The sequence below is a fragment of the Fringilla coelebs genome (genome assembly GCF_963513975.1).
Source record: "Fringilla coelebs genome assembly, chromosome: 6".
Taxonomy (NCBI): Eukaryota; Metazoa; Chordata; class Aves; order Passeriformes; family Fringillidae; genus Fringilla; species Fringilla coelebs.
This window is the reverse complement of record NC_140034.1, coordinates 56,428,491-56,447,620: the sequence shown is the minus strand read 5'-3', so window position 1 is coordinate 56,447,620 and position 19,130 is coordinate 56,428,491. Positions and strand designations below refer to the sequence as shown.

The 19,130-nt window shown below is 35.5% G+C and overlaps 1 protein-coding gene across 2 annotated transcripts in view; it reads left to right on the top strand.

Moving 5' to 3' along the window:
• The window catches only part of ANO3 (anoctamin 3), a gene marked incomplete at both ends in the record, with an annotated part of 106,165 nt that overhangs the window by 36,229 nt on the left and 50,806 nt on the right, over positions 1-19,130 (top strand). For both annotated transcript variants that reach the window (XM_084208762.1, XM_084208763.1), the window contains 3 exons: positions 3,321-3,533; positions 4,434-4,505; positions 11,104-11,240. In XM_084208762.1, coding sequence (XP_084064888.1) covers positions 3,321-3,533; positions 4,434-4,505; positions 11,104-11,240 — 422 coding nt within the window. The remainder of the gene's footprint in view (positions 1-3,320; positions 3,534-4,433; positions 4,506-11,103; positions 11,241-19,130) is intronic.

The following is a 19,130-nucleotide window of genomic DNA, read 5'->3' as shown; positions in this document are numbered from 1 at the left end:
CCTTTATTAAAAATCAGCTCAGGTGGGAAGAATCAGCAGGTCATGCTCACCCCGCCGCCTCTGCTGCTTCCAGGAGTGACACAGAGGAGAAGGAAGAGTACAGCTTTATCCCCTGGTCTGCAGACAGAGCTGGGGCTTCCGTCCTCACCAGAGCACCACGCGATTCCCCACTTTTTTGGGTTGACATTCGGGGTCCTCTTTCTAGCCAATGTCTCTTTGGATAGGGTGAAAGGTAAAAAGGGTCTCAGCGGACACTGGATTCTGTTCCTCACGTCTAGACATCACTTTGATGTCTTAATTCCGTGTTGGCTCATTGTTTTTAGGGGTTTTTGCTAGGTTTGTGAGGGGTTTCCTCATTTGCATACCAACCTCGGTCTCCTCTTCCTCACCCTCCCAGGGTGGGGGTTCCATCCTCCAGGAAGCAGCAGGGTGTTACTCCACAAAAAGGGGAATTCCCAACCATCCCAACCATCAACGAAAAAACCCGGTGATTACAACGCGAAACCATCAACAACAACCAGTTGGAACTCCACCCTGGCAGCAACTGGCCCAACCTGTGAACTCTACAACCTTTTAAAAAATGGGCAACTATTCTACTCATAACAGGGAATAGTTACTGGGCTGCTCTTTATGAGGTTAGCACTGATCCAGCCTTGCTTCCAGCATAGAGCTAACAATTAATAGGGACTAGCTGCCAAACTTTCCTCATCTAAAATAAGGAGCAAATGAAAGACAAATTTTTTTCTTAATAGTACCAAAATGAGCATCTGAGTCTGTATTTCACAGAATGAGGCATAGCAAAATTTTTCCTTTATGTTTCTAATGGCCAAAAGCTGAAGGCTTCTGAGAGGTTGCTTTATTTAGAGTCTTTCTAGATTGGCATAATATTGAGCATGCAATTAAATTGTGCAAACTAACTTAAAACCAGAAAAGCTTATCATATTCTAGCTCTGTCTTTCCTGCCTGACCTATCAGACAGCTGAGTAGTACAGCTCTGTGTTTGGCTCTACAGCTGTAGTACAGCTCTCTTTTCTGGCTTTGAGCCATGTAGAGATTCGCCTCTGTAACAGGAATCCCCAGCATCCCCTTGGAAAGGTGGCTTTCCGAGGCAGAAGTGCTAAAATAAAAAAAAGCAGCATCTAATTAAACCGTAAACATTATTTACCTTTTTTGCCAAGATGAGGAATTTCTACACTCATGCTGTAATTGTTCCCATGCTTATGCTAGCTGCTAGAGGAATGTTATGTAGGGAAAGAGGAATAAATGAAATTGTTATAGAAAAACAAGTGTATTGGTTTTTTTCTGCTAGGTGTATACATGTCTACTATTGCTGATGAAAAGATCCCTGAACAACCAAGGACTAGGTAACAAAGTTCTAGCTGGAAATATATAGTCCAGAAAACTACTCTATGGAAAAGAGAGGAAGGAATGAAAATAATTTCAGTAAATCAATTTAGTGATCCAGTTGATGATGCCAGCCTCATGCTATTCGTGCTGGGTAAACATTTGCATGCAGCAGCAAGTGCCATCAAAACTAGCATATCCCAGAACTGCACTCTGGCGCAGTAGCAGAGTATGAATTAACTTTTCCAAATTTTAAGGTGGTTCATACCAATAACATAAGAGCAAATCTGCTATGTGATTACTTTGCTGTGGTTCACTTTCTTCAAGCAGAAGCAGCATGATATTAAAGAATCTGTTTGAAATGACACAGGGTAATATAGAGTAAGAGAGAATAAAAGGAAATAATTTTCTTTTGAATTGAGGCATTATGTCATAAAATAATCCTATTCTGTTTTTTTATATGTATCACTTAAATTTGGGTTAAAATTGAATGTCAGTATGTGTTATTTGCATTATCATAAATTTCTTTGCTAATAGGGATTCATCTTGCCACATTTACTGACTCCAGTGTAGATGAAAGAAACATTTCTCTTTGGCAACTCTAATAATTATGCAGTGGGGTCCATAGTTGCTGGCAGCCTTTCCCTGCTTAAGAAATCAATCACTGAAACTATCCAGAACAATTACAAAGTGTATGTCTTTATATGTTATTCTATATTACCATTACTGTGTCTAACTGCTGCAGATTTTTCTCTAATAAATGTCCATTTAGGAAGAACTATAACGAGATTCCCTAGAAACCTTCCAGGTAGCACAACAGATGTGTGGCATTGCTCTGCTCTGAACAAGGCATTGTCAAGGCCCAGTACCTGCTGTGTTCTCTGCTGGCGCACAGCAGTCTTTTTTGAAGAAGCAGAGTTCTTTCTGCACATACTTATTTAAAGACCTGTGGTATCTTCTGAGGCAACAGAAGCTTACCTGTCTATAAAGTAAATTGTTCTGTCTCACAGAGACACAGTACAGTGAAAGAGATTAACTACACTACTGGGCTTTGGTTTTGCTCAGTGTTGAATTAACTTCTACAAGGATTGTGTGTGTCATTGCTCTATATTGAACATCAGGAGGTGTATAATAAGGAGTTTTTCTTCCATGTAAACTTAGGAAAACTTCTTAATTTCTGGGACTCTCAGAAACAGCTCTTAAGAGACAAATCATTGTCACAGCTGCTTTGTTCTAACTGATTCTGGAATGTTTGGGGTCTTTTTTGCCACATTTCTTTGTCGTTCTATGTCACAGGCATATTTTCTGAAAAATCCTTTTATTAGGATCTTTTCTCCTGAGAAGCTGGGAAGCTTCAGCTTCTCCATGTTTGTTACTTTGGAATGTGATTTGGAGAATTGTTTACCCGGCATGTGAATTGTTTTTACTTGATGGCCAATGACAGCCAGCTGTGTCGAGGCTGTGAGCAGTCACAAGATTTTATTTATTCATTCCTTCCTTTGCTAACCTTCTGAGGTCTCCTCTCTCTTTCTTTAGCATAGTTTTAGTATATAATTTTCTTTTAATATAATACAATATCATAAAATAATAAATCAGCTTTCTGAAACATGGAGTCAAGATTTTCCTCTCTTCCCTTGCCCTGGGGATCCTCAAACACCACCACAGTTCTACAGTGTTTTTTCACAACTGTTACTCAACAGGTCGAAGAATTGGGAACCTTAATTTATTTCCATAATGGTGAAGGGGAAATTTTTGTAGCTTTGAAAGGAAAATGTAAATAATTTACAGAGTGGAATACTATTAGCATCTTTATTTTAGTTCATTACATTGTTTTTTTAATAATTTCAAACCTTTTAGCACAGCATTTTTGTTTAGTTGAGGAGTGGCTTATTAAGTGGATTCATAATTAGCCATCTTTCTTTGTCATGGCCAATATGTTAGAGCTTATTGTGTTATTTTTCTTTTGGCTACTTCAGGTATGAATACAAGCAAGAGCGAGACAGTGAAAGAGCACCCGTTAAAACCTTCTAGAAGATCTATGCCATGCCTTGCCCAGAGCCAAACACATCCCCAGAGCCTGAGCAAGCATTCCTCCTTTCTGCAGCCAAACCGTGTGCAGCCACAGCTCCAGCCCCAGCCTTTGAGTGCAGGGACGTCGGCAGCTGCAGCGGATGTAGTGTCAGAACGAGGTAGGAGGCTTTTCTCTTTCAGGGGTTTGATCCAGCTCTGATAAACTCTGATTTATTTACATATCTGTGGTTTGTTGAAGAAATGTTTTTGCAGAAAACACCTACAGATACTCTATTAACAGGTTCTTGAGTGAATCTTTTATAATGTTTGAAGTGAGTTTTAAACTAATTTTTATTTTTCTCAATGATGACATTTTTTCCTTCTCACTAGTAATAAGACAGGAAAGTCTTGCTCATTTATGCTGGAGAAAAGTATGAAGGTTTCTGTTGTCTGTCCTAGAGGAGAAAGAAAGAATAAATATGTCTTTAGGCAAAAAAAGTCTTTATATATGAACATGTAGGAGGAGATGCATTCATTCACAAGCAGTAGAATCTTGGAAGAGTGGTATGGAAAGAATGAAAAGGAATGGAGAAAATCCCTCCAAATTTTAGCTCATGTGGGACAAGGAACTACTTTTATTTCAGGATTTCTAATTTAACTCATACACATGCCTTATCAGAGAAACTAGTATAGTTGGAATCCCAATTACTGCATGTCACCTGTTGCCAACTCTTGCCATCCTCTATTGCCAGATGTGTGTGAAGCATTGTAGAATAAATTAACTCATCTGGTAGTAAATTTTGATAAGTCTTTCCTTAGTGTTGATAGACACTAGGCGCTAATTATTGTGCTAGTGAGTTCTTTTATTGAGTTAAACTTCTCTTAGGAATAGACAGAAAGTCTTCATTAATGTGATCTTGCTCTTTTTTCTTGTTATAGAAAGTGCTCTCCAAAATTTCAGTCCAAAGTTTTTTATTTGAGTTACTGACGGCTTTGAAAAGTGTTTTTTACACTTAGTAAAGATTTTTTTACTTAGGAAATACATGTGGATGCTGATACAGATATTGCATTTATTTCAGCTAAAGTGGTGGAGACTTTGGAAAGCAACTTGCTTAAGCTGTCTAATACAGAATACGGTGATCCATTTTTAGGTAAGTTGTTGTCTGAACTGAAATAATGACAAATTACTGATTCTTTGATTACACTCACAGTATTTGAGTGTGGAAAGGCCATGCTTGCCCTGAACTTCCATTTTTTTTTTTGAAAGAGAAGACTAAGTGTGGCTAAAGAAATGTGTCTGTCATAAATTTCCTGATACTGTCTCACCTTTTAGACTAAAAATAGGGACTCATGACAGAGAAGTGTCATATATTGAGTGTATCCTTTTCCCATAACTACTCTTCATAAAACAATAATTTTGAACAATGTACTTGAAATTCCTTTAAATTTGTTATTATTCTTTTATTTTTCCTATATAGTCATCTCATTCACTGTTATCGGGGCTGCAGTTCTATTGTTGGGCTTTTTTTAGATATTCTGTATATTTGCTTTAAACGTTTACATACAAAAAGTGTTACATTTTGGGAAGCAAAAAAAAATTAATGGAGAAAATAGCCATTTTGTACTGCTTTGCTACCATTTTGATATTGTAATTAACTCAGAGTAAGTAGGAAAAAAGTTATTCTTAGAATGATCTCGTCCTTGTAACTGCAAATTGAATCTGTAAATACACACATGGGTAGTAATTTAGAAGTTCCAAGATGAAGTAGTTGCCATCTATTTTACCCCTAAAGACACAAAGATATTTCTGCACCTTGCACAACTACCATGAAAGATATTTTTACTCACGGTTGATGAACATCAAACTAGAAATCATATCTTCATGCTGAATGGAAGATACCTGCTTTCATAAAGCTAGGTCTGCTCACCTCTCACATAATTTAGCATTGACTTTTCTCAATGCCTGAAATTTATGATAGATAAGAGGGCTTCTCAAGGTTTCCTGAGCAGATAACTACTGGAAACAGTGAAATTGATACTTCTTCAAAACCGTATATTCCAAAATCATGGCACAGACCACAAATTTGGCGTGAAGATTATATAAGAAAATTAAGTCCAGTTAAAGCTGCTGCCCTTTTCTAGTGTAATTGGTTGGCAAGCATGAATACTAAGAGATTTTACTGTTATGATTTCCTTCTTTTATTTTTTTTAATATCTTGCTCAATTTCAATATGTATGATATGTATGTGAATTGCTTACACATACACATGCTGATATTGTTGTGTATTTATATATGTCAGCAGTAATTCTTTCTCATAATTCCCATTTTTCATTCCCATTACTTAGTTTCAACCTGAAAAGATACGTGGAAGGCTCAGCAACTCAGGAGAAGATAAATTGATTCTTTTCAGTTCAAAATTGTATTAAATATTGGTGTGGATGTTTCTTCTCTTCTGGCTGCAGCTATGCTTGTGGAAGAAAAAGTATTTAAATGGTTGCCCTTTACTAACTTGATTAATGAATTTGCCCGTGTTGAGTCAATCCCAAATTAGATGAGTGAAATCCGTGAAGTTATTCATAGTTATAGAAGTTATAGAAATGTAACTGATTAGGTTAGTCAGTTACAAGAAAGAAAGAAAACAGTATTTAAAACAGTACTGCCCGAGGTCTGTGATAAGAATTGCCTTATTTTTATATCAGCATTGTCTGTTAGATTCATGAAGAGAAATAAGGGACAGTTAAAAGGTGCATGTGACACAATGGCCTGTATACCTGGTGGTCCTTAAGTATTGTGTTTATGTGGGTAAGAATTTGTCTCCAAGTCTAAAATTTTCAATTTTATCCTGAGTCTGGATGTAGATGGGGAGGGGAAGTAAAAAACAAACCTGAAAAAGGAATATTGCAGCTTCAGCTTTGATCACCAGATAGGTTAAAACAATGCTTTTGTAGGTACTCTGGCAGTTTCATCGAGTTTGAAAAGAAGGCTGTTTAATGGGTATCATCATCTTAGTGAATATTTTCAAACTGCTCTCCTGAGAACATGAAAGAAAGCGGAATTAAGTGAATGTGGTGAATTTTTAATTAGGCAGTGTTGTAGAAATGTAGGCCAAATGGCTTTCTCCTCTTCCTGAGTTGTTTGTAGACAAAATTATCTTGAGTGAAGGAGATTAACAGCCATCAAATAAAGGACTTCAGTGGAAAGCTTCTCTTTTATTTCAGTTGGCTGTAGCTGAGGCCATAAATCTGTCAGACAAGCTTAGTTAATGATGTTAGTGGATTTATGAAGTAAAAAGACAATGTGTTATACCTTTGTTAATTACACATAAATAAATGGGATAAATGGGATCAAGGACATTATGGATTTGTGTTATTTTTTCTCTGCCATTTTTAGGTAGTAAGTAGTGTTTTTAGTTTGAGGAAGCAGTACATTCAATCCAAGTGATAAATATTGAGCTTCTGTAACATATAATGTGAACTTTGAAGTTTCAGGCATAATAGAATGCCCCTCCTTCTGACTCACTCCCTCCCCTCCCACCTCTGGTAGGAGACACAGAGGGTGGAGATTGCTGGGTTGAAGTAAGAACAAAAGCAATGCTCAGTAGCAAGCAAAACATCACTAATGCATTTATTCTTTTTTTCAATTCTGTTTTTTTCCCTCTAACTTAGAATAGTTATGAGGCTTTGTGCATAACAACTCATCTTTCTTAGCAGGACATGAAAGCCTTCCTAGATAATTAACAATTTTGCTGTGACAGATACCCTGTATTTTGAATGTATCCTGAATCCAATTACTGCAGAGTTTATATATAAAAAACAACGTATTTATATGCTGTACTACAATACAGTGAAGTGACAAATGATGAGATGAACCAAAACTTACAATCCAACAAAGAATCATAATAACTGCATGATAAAACTACTTTTCAATGCTCAATTATTGAAGTGTTTGTAAGTCAATTTTTTGATGTTATGATGAATTGAAGTGGGCGTGTGTGTGTGTGTATATATATATATATTATATATATATATATATATATATGTATAACCTGTGCAGTATGTACAATGTTTATATAAAAGGAGAGATTGAAAGATCACAGAAGATACAATTCAAGGAAACCTGGTTCAGTTTCTGCTTCAATAGAAATGTGGTGTTTCCATTATGCCTTCTAGAATAATTTTATCCTAAGTTTGTGGTCAGTGCCTACATAAATAAGGGCTGTCACATCTGTTCTGGTCGTGTAGTGAGGTGGCTGAAAAGCTGCATGAGAACAGTTTGTCTTATACCCAGAGCTGTCCAGCTCCCATATTGGAGCTGCTTCATGCCTGGAGAGCTGGCAGTATGGATGAAGAAGTTATGTAATCTGTTCAGTGCTCGTGGGAACATAATAAGGATTAGTCTTTGGACTTAATATGCAGTTCAAAATATTGATGTGCTTTAGGCATTTAACTTGCCTCTAGCAGTTTTGTACACCATTTTAACTCCACTAAAGAGCAATAATATACGACTGGCTCCCTTTTTAAGAAATTAGAAATATTCTGTGTACCAGTTACCACTGTCTGAAAGTTCATAAGAGATTGTACATTTAGAAAAGTCTGTCTGTTATGTGTGGGCACAGAGTTTGTGGTGGTTGGGAGTGGGGCTGAGCCCCATCCCTAATTGTCTCCAGCTGTGCAGGCCAGGTGAATGCTGTGGAAGGTGAGGAGCCATGGAGTGCCCAGGGGTGCTGAGCAATCACACAGGGAGCAGAGGGCTCACAGTGCAGGGCATCAACAGGAGGGCATTAAAGGCTGGGCTGAACAGCAATAGCAGCAGATGTTTGAAGCTTCCTTTGGTGTGGGTTGTGGCTCCAACGTTGTTCTGGTAGTTATGATGGTTTTTTCATATCTAAATATACATACACAGGTAGGTAAAAACTTTTCTATGTTATCTGTATAATACAGTGTTCCAGGTGCACAGCAAAATAAAATAGGACGTAAATCCATCACAATGTCATTTATCTATCTGTCTAGTGATATTCTCCATGCTTTTCCAAGGATTTAAATTAGGACAAAAGGGGATTATTTACTTGACCAATAATCTCTTTCTTACTAAACCTTTGCAAAGCCTATCCTTAAATGTGTAAAGGCTCAAAGGATTGAATAGAGTTGTCATATCAAAGTTTGTGAAACAGAAACTATTTAGGAATACTTCTATTTTTCTTTCCATAACTATGCCACATTTCAATTGGAAACCATTTGCTACCAGACACTACTGTGTATATATAAAATATATTGCTGGATACAGAGAAATCAGAACAAGTGCTTTTTATCCCCTGTCATAAAGCTGAAATGCAGTTTTGGCCCTTCAGAAAAGTACAATAGTAAGAAAGATAGCCAAGCAGATAGGAAAGATAGCCAAGCAGTTAAGAAGACCCAAAAAGAAAGATTCAAAATGTGGATTTAAATATCTATTTCTAAACTAAATGCTTCTGCATTATTGTGTAAAGGTTTTCTAGAAATGAAATTGTCTTCAATGTTTTATCATGTAAGTGACCTTATAGGGCCAATCTTACTGTCATGTGTTAAATTATGTTAAATTACTGTCATGTTTCCAAATTATGTTAAATTACTTTCATGTTTCCAAACAAGCCCCTCAAGGGGCTTGTTCAATTGCTAAATTATATTCCCCTTTTTACTGTATTAATACCATTACATAGTGGGAGAGTGCTTTTAGGTATAAAATAAGTCATCAACTGCTGAAAGATAGAATAGGAAGTATCTCTGAATTTTAGAAAACGTTTCTTTATAAATTTCTTTAATTTTAAGTGTTGTTTTGGGTTTTTGTTTTGCTAAAACAAATTTGGACTACATTTCAGGCAAAATATCAGATGTCTCTAGGCAAAGGATTTTTTTTACAGAAGGGAGATGCTGCAATTTGAAATATGTCTCCTTGAAAGGACACATATTATAATATGACATGTAAATGTCATAAAAACATTTAGCAGGTAAAGTGTGTTGAGCACAGAGGGAAGACTTATTAATAACTTCAAATTATTTAAATTTAAAAAGTTGGAAAAGTTCTGCAAATGTTTTTTGCTTTTTAGTACTAGGTGTACTCATAATGTCTAATCCTCTAAAACTTCCTTCATAGAAATAGACTTCTTAATATAAGTATAGCCTTTCTTTCAGCTTAAATGACCTAGTTTAGGTTTCATAGGCCTGTCTCTTCGTTTTACTGGCTCCTAAAACTAAGAGCTCAAACCTAGGCAGAAGTCAAATCTGCAGAGTTGCGAAGTACCATTTCCTGCTTTATATACCTACCTGAAGCCTTCTTTTAACTACATTCATTTTTGTTGAGCAGAGGGTAACTTGTATATCAAGTTACATAATTGTTTAAAATAAATACAACCCCTGAATTAGGCACATTGACAATTAAAATGAGCTGTTTTGTACATTAAGATATCCCATCACAGATTTACCATGGTTAATATCAGTGTTAGAAATTATCAAAGGAACATTTTGTATAATCATTATGTAGTAACTAAATTGAGGAAAAAATAGCGCTTAGTAAATGTTCTGCTTTTTAATATTTTGATATGCAAAATATTTAGGGTGTGTGAGATAATTGTGGTTATTTGTTTTTTTTTTAATTTCTGTAGTATTTAGAGAATTTAACTGAACAGCTTAATGAAAAATACTTAATGTTGCAGATGAACATTTATGAATTTAAAATCCTTGAAATTCAAGATTGTGGTTCCCACAGCAACCACGACTTTTTTCTTGGCTTCTATTTAGGGTTTCGAATTACTGAGCTAAATGCTGTTCCTAGTCCACCTGACTTTTCCCATGTTGATGTGAAAGCTGAGATGGGAACTTGACTCAGGATTTGTGGGTAAATTTTTTGTCTGAATATGTTTCTTTTTCTGATTTGTCCAAGATAAAATTGTGTGGCGATGAATATTCCATCTTTTTTAATCCTTAATATATTTTTTCAAGAGTAGCCATTTTCCAACATTGATGAAAACTTTACAGTCCAGCACTGCACAGGCATTGCCCTTCATTTTACTCCTGCTGGGTGTGTAGGGCAAGAATTGTCATGATTCTTTGGGGGAAATATAGCTGCTTTCTGAGAGAGGTCCTTAGTTTCCTGCAGTTCTCTTATGGTACTCAACTAAGTTTTCATAAAAACTTCATCTGAGCAATTATAACCAAATCCAGTGAGAAAGCGAGTGCTTCCTCCATGAAGACCTCCTACCTCCTGCCACCATCAGGTACTCCTGTTAAAATGTGTTCTGAGGCACTTTCTACAATTTCTTACTGTGCAAATTTTCCAGTGGTATGTGTGTATGTGTGTAGGGGAGCTGGGCATTTCAGTTGCTTGTTTAGATTTAAAACATGAGATGTTACTCTGGTCTGCAGGCGGTGCTGCCTGTTAGGCGAGACATCCTGAGTTTCAACAGCTGTGAGTCAAGCAGTTGAATATTCATATTACTTTGTTTTTTAGAACTACTGTAAAGGAGGTTATGGACTTGTTTATTTGAAGGCTAAAAAAAAAAACATTTCTACTGACCTTCTACTAAAAATAGCAGTCACTTCTCATTTAAGATGAACATTGTAACATTTCAAGTATAAAGCTTTAACAGAAAAATAAGTGTGTTATTGAAAAGGGTATACATAAAATGAGTATTCAACTGTGCTGTAATAATGCTGTTTGTTTCTATTCATTATAATCTAAAGTGAGCCCATTGTTTTCTTCTGGTTTTCCTTCAGATGTAGGCAAGGACAAAGATACATACACAGATGATTCAGAACATGGGAATTATGATGCTCGTACAGATCAGTCATTGCTTATTCAAAATAAGCTCACCAGGCAGAAAACAGAACCACGAACTAAATCATCTTTAAAGGTAATGGGCACAAAATTCTGTTAAATCGTATCAACTGTCAGAATGTGCTTAAATATTTTTAAAATGCAATTTTTAAAGCAGCATATGTTGCAGCCTAAGTAAACAGGCGTCTCATGGTAAGAAATTTAGGTGGCTTCCAAATTGTTGGTAATGATAAAACTTCTGAAATAATTTTAGTAAATGGTTTTAAATAACTTTTAATTAATTGCTTAAATTAATCATAAGCAGTGTGTCAAGTCTTAAATCACTTTTAGTTAGCATTTAGCAAAATTGTCATGAGCTGCTGTTATGGGAACACAACTGCGTAAAATTACTGAAATTAGTTTTGTTAAACTGAAATTACTTTTGTTAAACTGAACTTGATATGCTTCAATGAAGAAAGCCTGGGAGAAGAGAGATGTATGGTTGAAACTGGATACAAGGAGTGCAGGATTTTTGGATCACAAGGTCACTTTGCAGAAACCGGAACATAAAGAAGAGACTAAGTATGTGTGCTGGAGGAAAGAGATATTAAAAATATGGACTAATTAGGTTGTTCAAAGAGAACTAAATAAGCAGTAGAGGCTAGAATATTAGTTAATGAAAGAGAATGATGTAATTTAGAACTAATTAACGCAAATTTCTTTGTTTGCTAAAAATGTATAAATAGGTTAAAAAGTTTTGTATAAATATTTATTTGGAGGCTGGAATTTTGCCTTGCTTGCTAACATTAAGAAGACAGTGCTAGAGGATTTTATTCATCCTGATGATTTTGGAGGGTGGTAGTAACAATATTATAGTTTGATTGACAGAATCAGTGAATGGAATTCTCTGTACTAAAATCAAGCAAAATTATATAAAATCAAGGATTGTTATGTGTTTTATTGACTCATCTGAGAGGTAGTAGCCTTCTTTCAATAAATTAATATTGCACAGAATTTAGGATATAGGATTCTGAACATGGAGTGGAATTCATGTTGTCTGGGAGGCCTCAGAAATTCTTGAGAGTGTAGAAGAAGTATGTTCATGTAGCAAATGGTCAGTCAAGAGTGATCTAGATAGAGTGTAAGGTCCTTCTTCTAAGCAGTATCAGAATGATCTCTAGACACATTGAATGAAAGATAAAACTCACTTATGTACAGGTGAGTGTAGGAGCATTGTCAGGAACCTCAACTCAAGCACTGGAAAAGCCATCTCATTTCACCAGATAAATCTGGCATGCTATATTGCTTAGTAATTGCATAATTATAGTCTTCATCACAATGCATTTTCTCCAGCAGTTAATCCACTATAATGTCAAAGAATTATGATGGATTTTTTATTCACAAAATGTATATTTTTTTAGTCATACTTTCAACTATAATTCTCCTTTCCATTAAGCCTAACTGCTTGCATACATATGACAAGTGACTTAACCTCAAGAAGTTCTGAATAATTTTCTTCTTCACATTGTGTAAATAGTGAATTCTGCAACACAGGGTTTTTGACTGTAGGCATCAGTAATCCTGTATTACAAATCTCTAGTGATGCTTGAGTTACTGTAAGCTTCTCTGCTGCACTCACAGCACGTGTGCTGTTCTCTTCAGGAGACCATTCCAGAGTTGTTTCATGGATGGTACCTGTGGCACTTTGTCATTTTGGCATTGAATGCATCCTTCACGAGTCCTGCAACAGCTCTAATGCTTGTCACACTCATCATCATTACTGCAGTATTCTGGAACACAGGTAGATGTGTCCTCTGAGGCTTCATTTCATAGGATGCTTTTAGAAAAATCTTTTGTAGTAGTAGCTATGTAATAATTTTTAAATAGGCTTACAGGAAATTGTATTTACAGACTGGAAATCTGTGATATGAAAATGAAACTTCAGGGATGACATATATATATATATATATATGTCATATATATAACCTTTACTGGCTACATCTTAATCTAAACTGTTGCAGTGAGAACTTCTTGTATTCAAAGAGTTGTTTGTCTGTTTCCGCAAGACTAGCGGAACAAAGACAAATAATAATGGATATTCTTGTTTGATTTTGTTGATTAAATAGACAAAGCCTTTTATGTTAATTGTGGCTGAAAAGGCAGAAAAGCAATGTGGAGTTTGTAGAATTTAGATCATGTTACTGAGCACTAGCTAGTTTTAATAACAGGTAGGGCGGCTGCCAAAACAATCTAGTAACAGATGCTGTACTGTCTGTCTAGTAACAGGGATTTCACTGCACTAAAGCAAAATACTTTATTTTCTATTTCTGTATGAAATATAAAATAACCACCAGTTGTATTTTTTCCAAGCCCTGCATTCAGGATGGTTATGAAGTTCATAGTCAGCCAGTAAGCTAACTTTCTTTCCAAGTTTAAAGAGGAGTTTTATATTTTTATTAAGTTTAAACAAAATTCACTTTTTATGTCACAGTCTTTGTATGTACCAACCTACTGAACAAATTGGTTCAGAGTTTAAAAACAGTTCTTCTCATGGTGCCTCTGGCTTTTAACTTTGACAATTCCTTTTATCACAGCAACTACTCTGGAAACTTCCATTTGCATTTAGAAGGACTGTTCTTGCAAATGAGGTGTCTTGGTTTAACCCCAGCTGGGTTAAACCCAAAATTCAAAACACAGCCCCGTACCAGTTACTGTAAAGAAAATGAACTCTATCCCAGATAAAGCCAGCACCTGAAGCAACCAAGCAGGATTCTCCTTCCTTTTTTCTTTGCCTGCTTCCAGAGGAAAAAGGCAAGGGGAATTTAGATCAGTCTTAGAAAGGAATTTAGTCTTAGAAAGGTTTTGCCTTTAGATTATTATAGAAGTCTTTGTGGCAATTAGTTTAAAAAGCCTTAGGGAAATTTCTTCCCCAGATTGATATAAAACTGGCAAAAGAAGGCTTCTAATTCTTTCTGAGACTGCTGAAAACACAGAATACTGCAGTACAGCTTTACAGCTGGTAAATACTCTCACATATTGGAAGTCTAAACTCATCTGTCGCAGTAAAAAGTGTCCTCAGTCTGACCAGATAATGAGAATGAGAAACATTGCATTGACCAGGGGTACAAGGATAAAAGCATATTCTTCTCTTCTTTTTAATGTTTCTAATTGTTGCTTATTTTGGAAGGGTGGTTGTATTCTTGAGAGATTATGGGGAAAATTGCAAAAAAAATTATTTGCAATTCCTTCTGGGTGCCATTATCTTTCTCAGTAATAAGATGCCTGGATACTTCAGCAGTAGTGAACATGTCTTGCTGACATGATGAAAGTGAATACACTTTTTTTTTTCAGGAATTGTTTAGTTTTTCAGCTTACATGCATGATACCTCCATAAATCTGATTCTTGTTACATTTGAAAGCTTTGAAAAATCAGGGAATTTTCTTATAGCAACCAGATGCCAGTGTATTCATCTACTGTTCTTGTTTGCACGATTATGATTTATAACTGGTAGTTTCCTATAGTGTAGGTTGGTGTATTTCAGAATCCACAGATTTCATACTGAAAAATTGTGAGTCGCTCAGACCCATGGAAAAGCTGTCATCATTATCCATCTCTGCCAACTTCTCATCACCAGCTGCTCTTGAAATTGCACAGAAAGTACCACTTTATCTATGTGGTTCTGCCAGGGGGTCTCACAAGGAAAAATGAGGCCAACAAATGTCTGTTGAGCAAAAATGAGTAGTATCTTCTTTTCAAGGGAAATGTAGAAAATGAGAAGGTCCCTGAGTGGAAGGCTGATACTTGAAATGCTCTAGTTCCCTTAGGAAAGGGAAGCAGGCTTAAACAGACTTTATCTTGAGTGGAAGGCAATGTTTTCCCAGAGAAGTGGCAAAATCAGCAGTAGCCAATTCTTTACCTATTGGTATTGCATGTATAGTAGCAAGATAGGAATGTTTCAGAAATTGCTCTTCCATTTCCTTTCATTCACTGCATCACTGTTACTCTCTTTGATCCTGTGAATTTTTTATCTAGGTAATGCATTTTGCTCTCTGGGAAGGTAAAGAAATAATTTTTGGAACAAGGTTTGCATTATTATCACTGTGGATTCAGGAACTATGAAGAAATGCTACCTATACAATAGCCTAATTTACTGCCTTTTTCTGGTAGTCCAAAAATGCAGTCTAATAACACAGAAGTGAAAAAAGCCTAAAAGCAATGATAACAGATTAAATCATTATCCCAGAATGGAAGGATGTGGTGAAGTGCAACAAAAGTTGACTTCATGCTTGTGCTTTTAGTGCTTGGCTCTCATTTCCTGTGAGGATTTATTGAAAAAAAACAAAACAAAACAAAAAAAGCTCAGAAAATATTTCAGGCAATTCGGGGTAAGTAGCAAGTAATTTCAACTTTAAGGGCAAAATGTTTGAAAAGAAATATGTAAAGAAAAATTTTCAGTGGTCATGTTAGTATGCTTCTTAAGACATCCCTACTCAACGTCAAGAGCAAATCAGAAGAGGTTAAATATAAAAAAGCCTCTTCCTGTCTCCAAATGTCCTCCGTTGCTGCTCCCTCATATGGTAATATTGAACAGATTTCCTTTAAAATTTTTGCATGTCACCTAGCCCACTCCTTTCCTGAAGTCAGATATGTTTTTCATAATATATACAAATGCATTTTTCATGCTTACTCTATAAGTCTGAATAGACTATAAATGGAAAAAAAATATAATCTGTGAAGAAGCTAAAGTAATTGCTAAATTAGTAAATCCTAAAAGGTTAAACTGCAGTTTAATTAGGAAGGTCAGATATTTCTGGACGTCTTTGTCTGCACAGAAAAAAGCTTTGCTCTGCCCAGCAGTGTAGTCTCACAGAAATGCAATGGCGTGGGTAATTATGCAGCCTGTCATGTTGTCTTTGATGCCCAGGGTAGTTTGGATGTCTTTGCATATGCAAATATGTCCCCAATTTTCTTTCCTAGGTTATTTGCACAAGAAGAATGCTAAAGCAATATACATTTCAAATCATCAATCTGTTTTTGAAATTAAGTAATTGAAAGGATGATTCTAGTAAGTCTGTTATGGTTTATCCATTCCTACAAACACAAAATGATGAAGTCTAACTTAGATGTGTGCTTAGAAAATTTCACATAAAGCAGGCCTTAGATTATTCTTAATCAGAATATGTTTTTAGAATGTAAAAAATAGGTCTAGTACTATTTAAAAGCACTTCACAGCTAATTCGAAGTAACTTAAGAAGTCTATAAACTTATTGAATTCCCAGCTTTAATTTTTCAACATCCTGAAACAAAGCAAGCATTATTTAGGTATCCTGCTTTTGTTCATGGGAATAAATCCACTGTAGTTAGCATCAGAGATATATTTATTTCCAGGAAATACTTAAGGTGTAAGGTGAACCATAAGCTGTGGATGTGAACACCCACCACTTAAATGGTGGCATCCTTTGGTGTGAGTATTACTGAAGATTTTAATGCCAAGTTCATGGTAACAATGTTTGGGAGAATTAGTAATCTAAACAAATGAGGTGGTTTTCATCAATCAGCCAGTAATTTTTCAACCTATTAGCATCTTATGAAGATGATCAATCAATCAGACAATCAATCAAGATCATCAATAAGTTATATTGGGAGAAAGTTTTCTTTTATGAGAGAGACCCATTCTTCTCAGAGATAGAACAGAAAAGCTGTTCATGTAGATTTTTCAGTTTCAGGTAGTTGCCATGCTGAAGAAGTTAACAGATCAGAGTTGACCTCTGTCAAAATTCCATCCCTAGTTTTTCAAATTGTTTCCATGGCTATTTTTGCTTACTTCATCATTTAATAGCCCTGAATTAATCCATTATTAACTCTGAAAGTTGTCTTAAAAGCATGAAGAGGTACAGAAAACTGTTTTTCTTTGACACACCTCTGGCAACCAGTGTGTTTTTGCATTTTAAGTGTCTTTCTGCTCTCCTTACTCTGTTCCTAGCTGATTTTTCTTACAAGTGTAGATAGTGATAGTGTAAATGCATGTATACATATCTGTGTGTTTGAGAGTGTATGTGTATATTTATATATACACACACACAAATACACATAATTATATGTGTATATATATATGACAATCCATACCAGCCTTTTTTGGGCTCTAAAATACCATATGAACGTATAAAACATCATTTTTTTGTCATTTTTGCGAAAAAAACAAATTTGTCCTGAATTCAGAACAAGGAATAGGAAGCAGTTCTCCCAGAAATGAGCTGTGGACATTCTTACCAGAGGTCTTCTGGGTTTTTTAAGATTATATGGGTTTGAGGGCTGCTGGACAATGTTATAGAAAGTTCCTGAATACATGGAAATCTGAGCTGACGCTGGCTGAACCCTGAACTGGTGGCAGAGGGAAGTAATTAATTACATGTCTTAGTTACATGTTCTCTCCTAGGCAGTACCTTTAATGTATAAACAAATTAGAGCCTTTCAAAGTGGTTTGAATGTACATGTATTTAGCTGTTGCACAGTTTAAGCTGCAAATATTTGAACAAGTGAATAGGAATTTTCTTAAAATCCATTAAAATGTAAACACCTATAGAGATTTTTGTCAGGCTTTAAGCCCTGCTGTTACGTTAGTTTTGGGGAGAGTTGTGAAATAACTGAAGGTGAAATAAATGGTTACAACATATATGTTGTACCTATGTGTGGTTCTCATTAACATCTAAATTCATCTAGGTAGAGTATATTATTCACTATCTTAAACTTTTTACTAGTATACAGTGGAAAATAAAGAAAATACACTACTAAATTCGGATATAGTGACTATATGAATCTAAAATTTGCTCCTGTTTTGAGAATGGTTTCAACTCACTCTTTAGAAATATTTGTTTCTGTGTATGGGGTGAAAAAATTATAAAATTTTAATTTACAGATCAGAACAGTAGTGAGATATAAATGAAGTTGAAGTAGTTACAATTACTGTGAATTGTGCTACTTAAATTAACTGGAGAGAAAAAGATCCGGTAAACCAGATGTTTCCACTTTGTAAAAAGGGCATTTCTAGTTAATTAGAATCTGGAAAATAGTTTATTGAAAAAGCACTCCATGTTAGCTAAATCCAAGGAAGTTCTTTTTATACATTTGAATGAAAATATAAGTTTTTTATTTTATAGCTTTGCTAAATATTTGCATTGTAGTTCCACCTTTTTTTTTTTTGATTGAGCCAGAACACTTTTTTCTAGGCTAAATTGATCGATGTGTTTTGCCTTGTGTAAACTTCAGCTGAATGATAGTGGCAGTATTTTGAATTTTTCACATTCAGACTTCAAAGCAGTGTGTCATGTGATTCATGTGTGTCATGTGGTTATACTAACCACAAACTATGAAGCAACCAAAACTGTTGACGCATAATAAAACCAAGAAACTGCAGCAGATCTATGGTATCAAAGCCTCAGGTAATAGTTTAGTCTGATGCAAGCCAGTGTATTACGATTCTGCATAATGGACAAGCTTGAGTGAAGTGGTGCCTCACACTTGAAGTTCTTCCATATTTAAAGACTTTGAAAGAACAACGTTGAGTTAAATTGTTGAGTTTACTATCTGAACTATATAGCAATACTCTAAAAGGAGTTTTCCCAAACAAACGAGTTTTCATATGTGTGTAAATGTAAGAAAGCTAAACAGATGGATACTGTTTCAGAAAATCTGGAGGAGTAAGGTGATGGAGAGGATGAGAGTATTTTGATTTGTCCTTTTATACACATTTTTCAGGTGAAACAGGAAATCTTATGCAGAATAGAGGAGAGTAAGGTTTTTGTACAAAATATTTGTTCTGATGCTTTTTTCCTTTTCTATCCTTTTCTCTCTTGAAAAAGGTGAAAGAAGGAATTAATGTATTGGTCTAAACCAGCAGATAAATAATAAATGATCTGTGCCCACTGTACTAACAGCTGATTCCTTGTGCTTGGTGTAGATATTATTCCCTGACTTACATGTTTAATT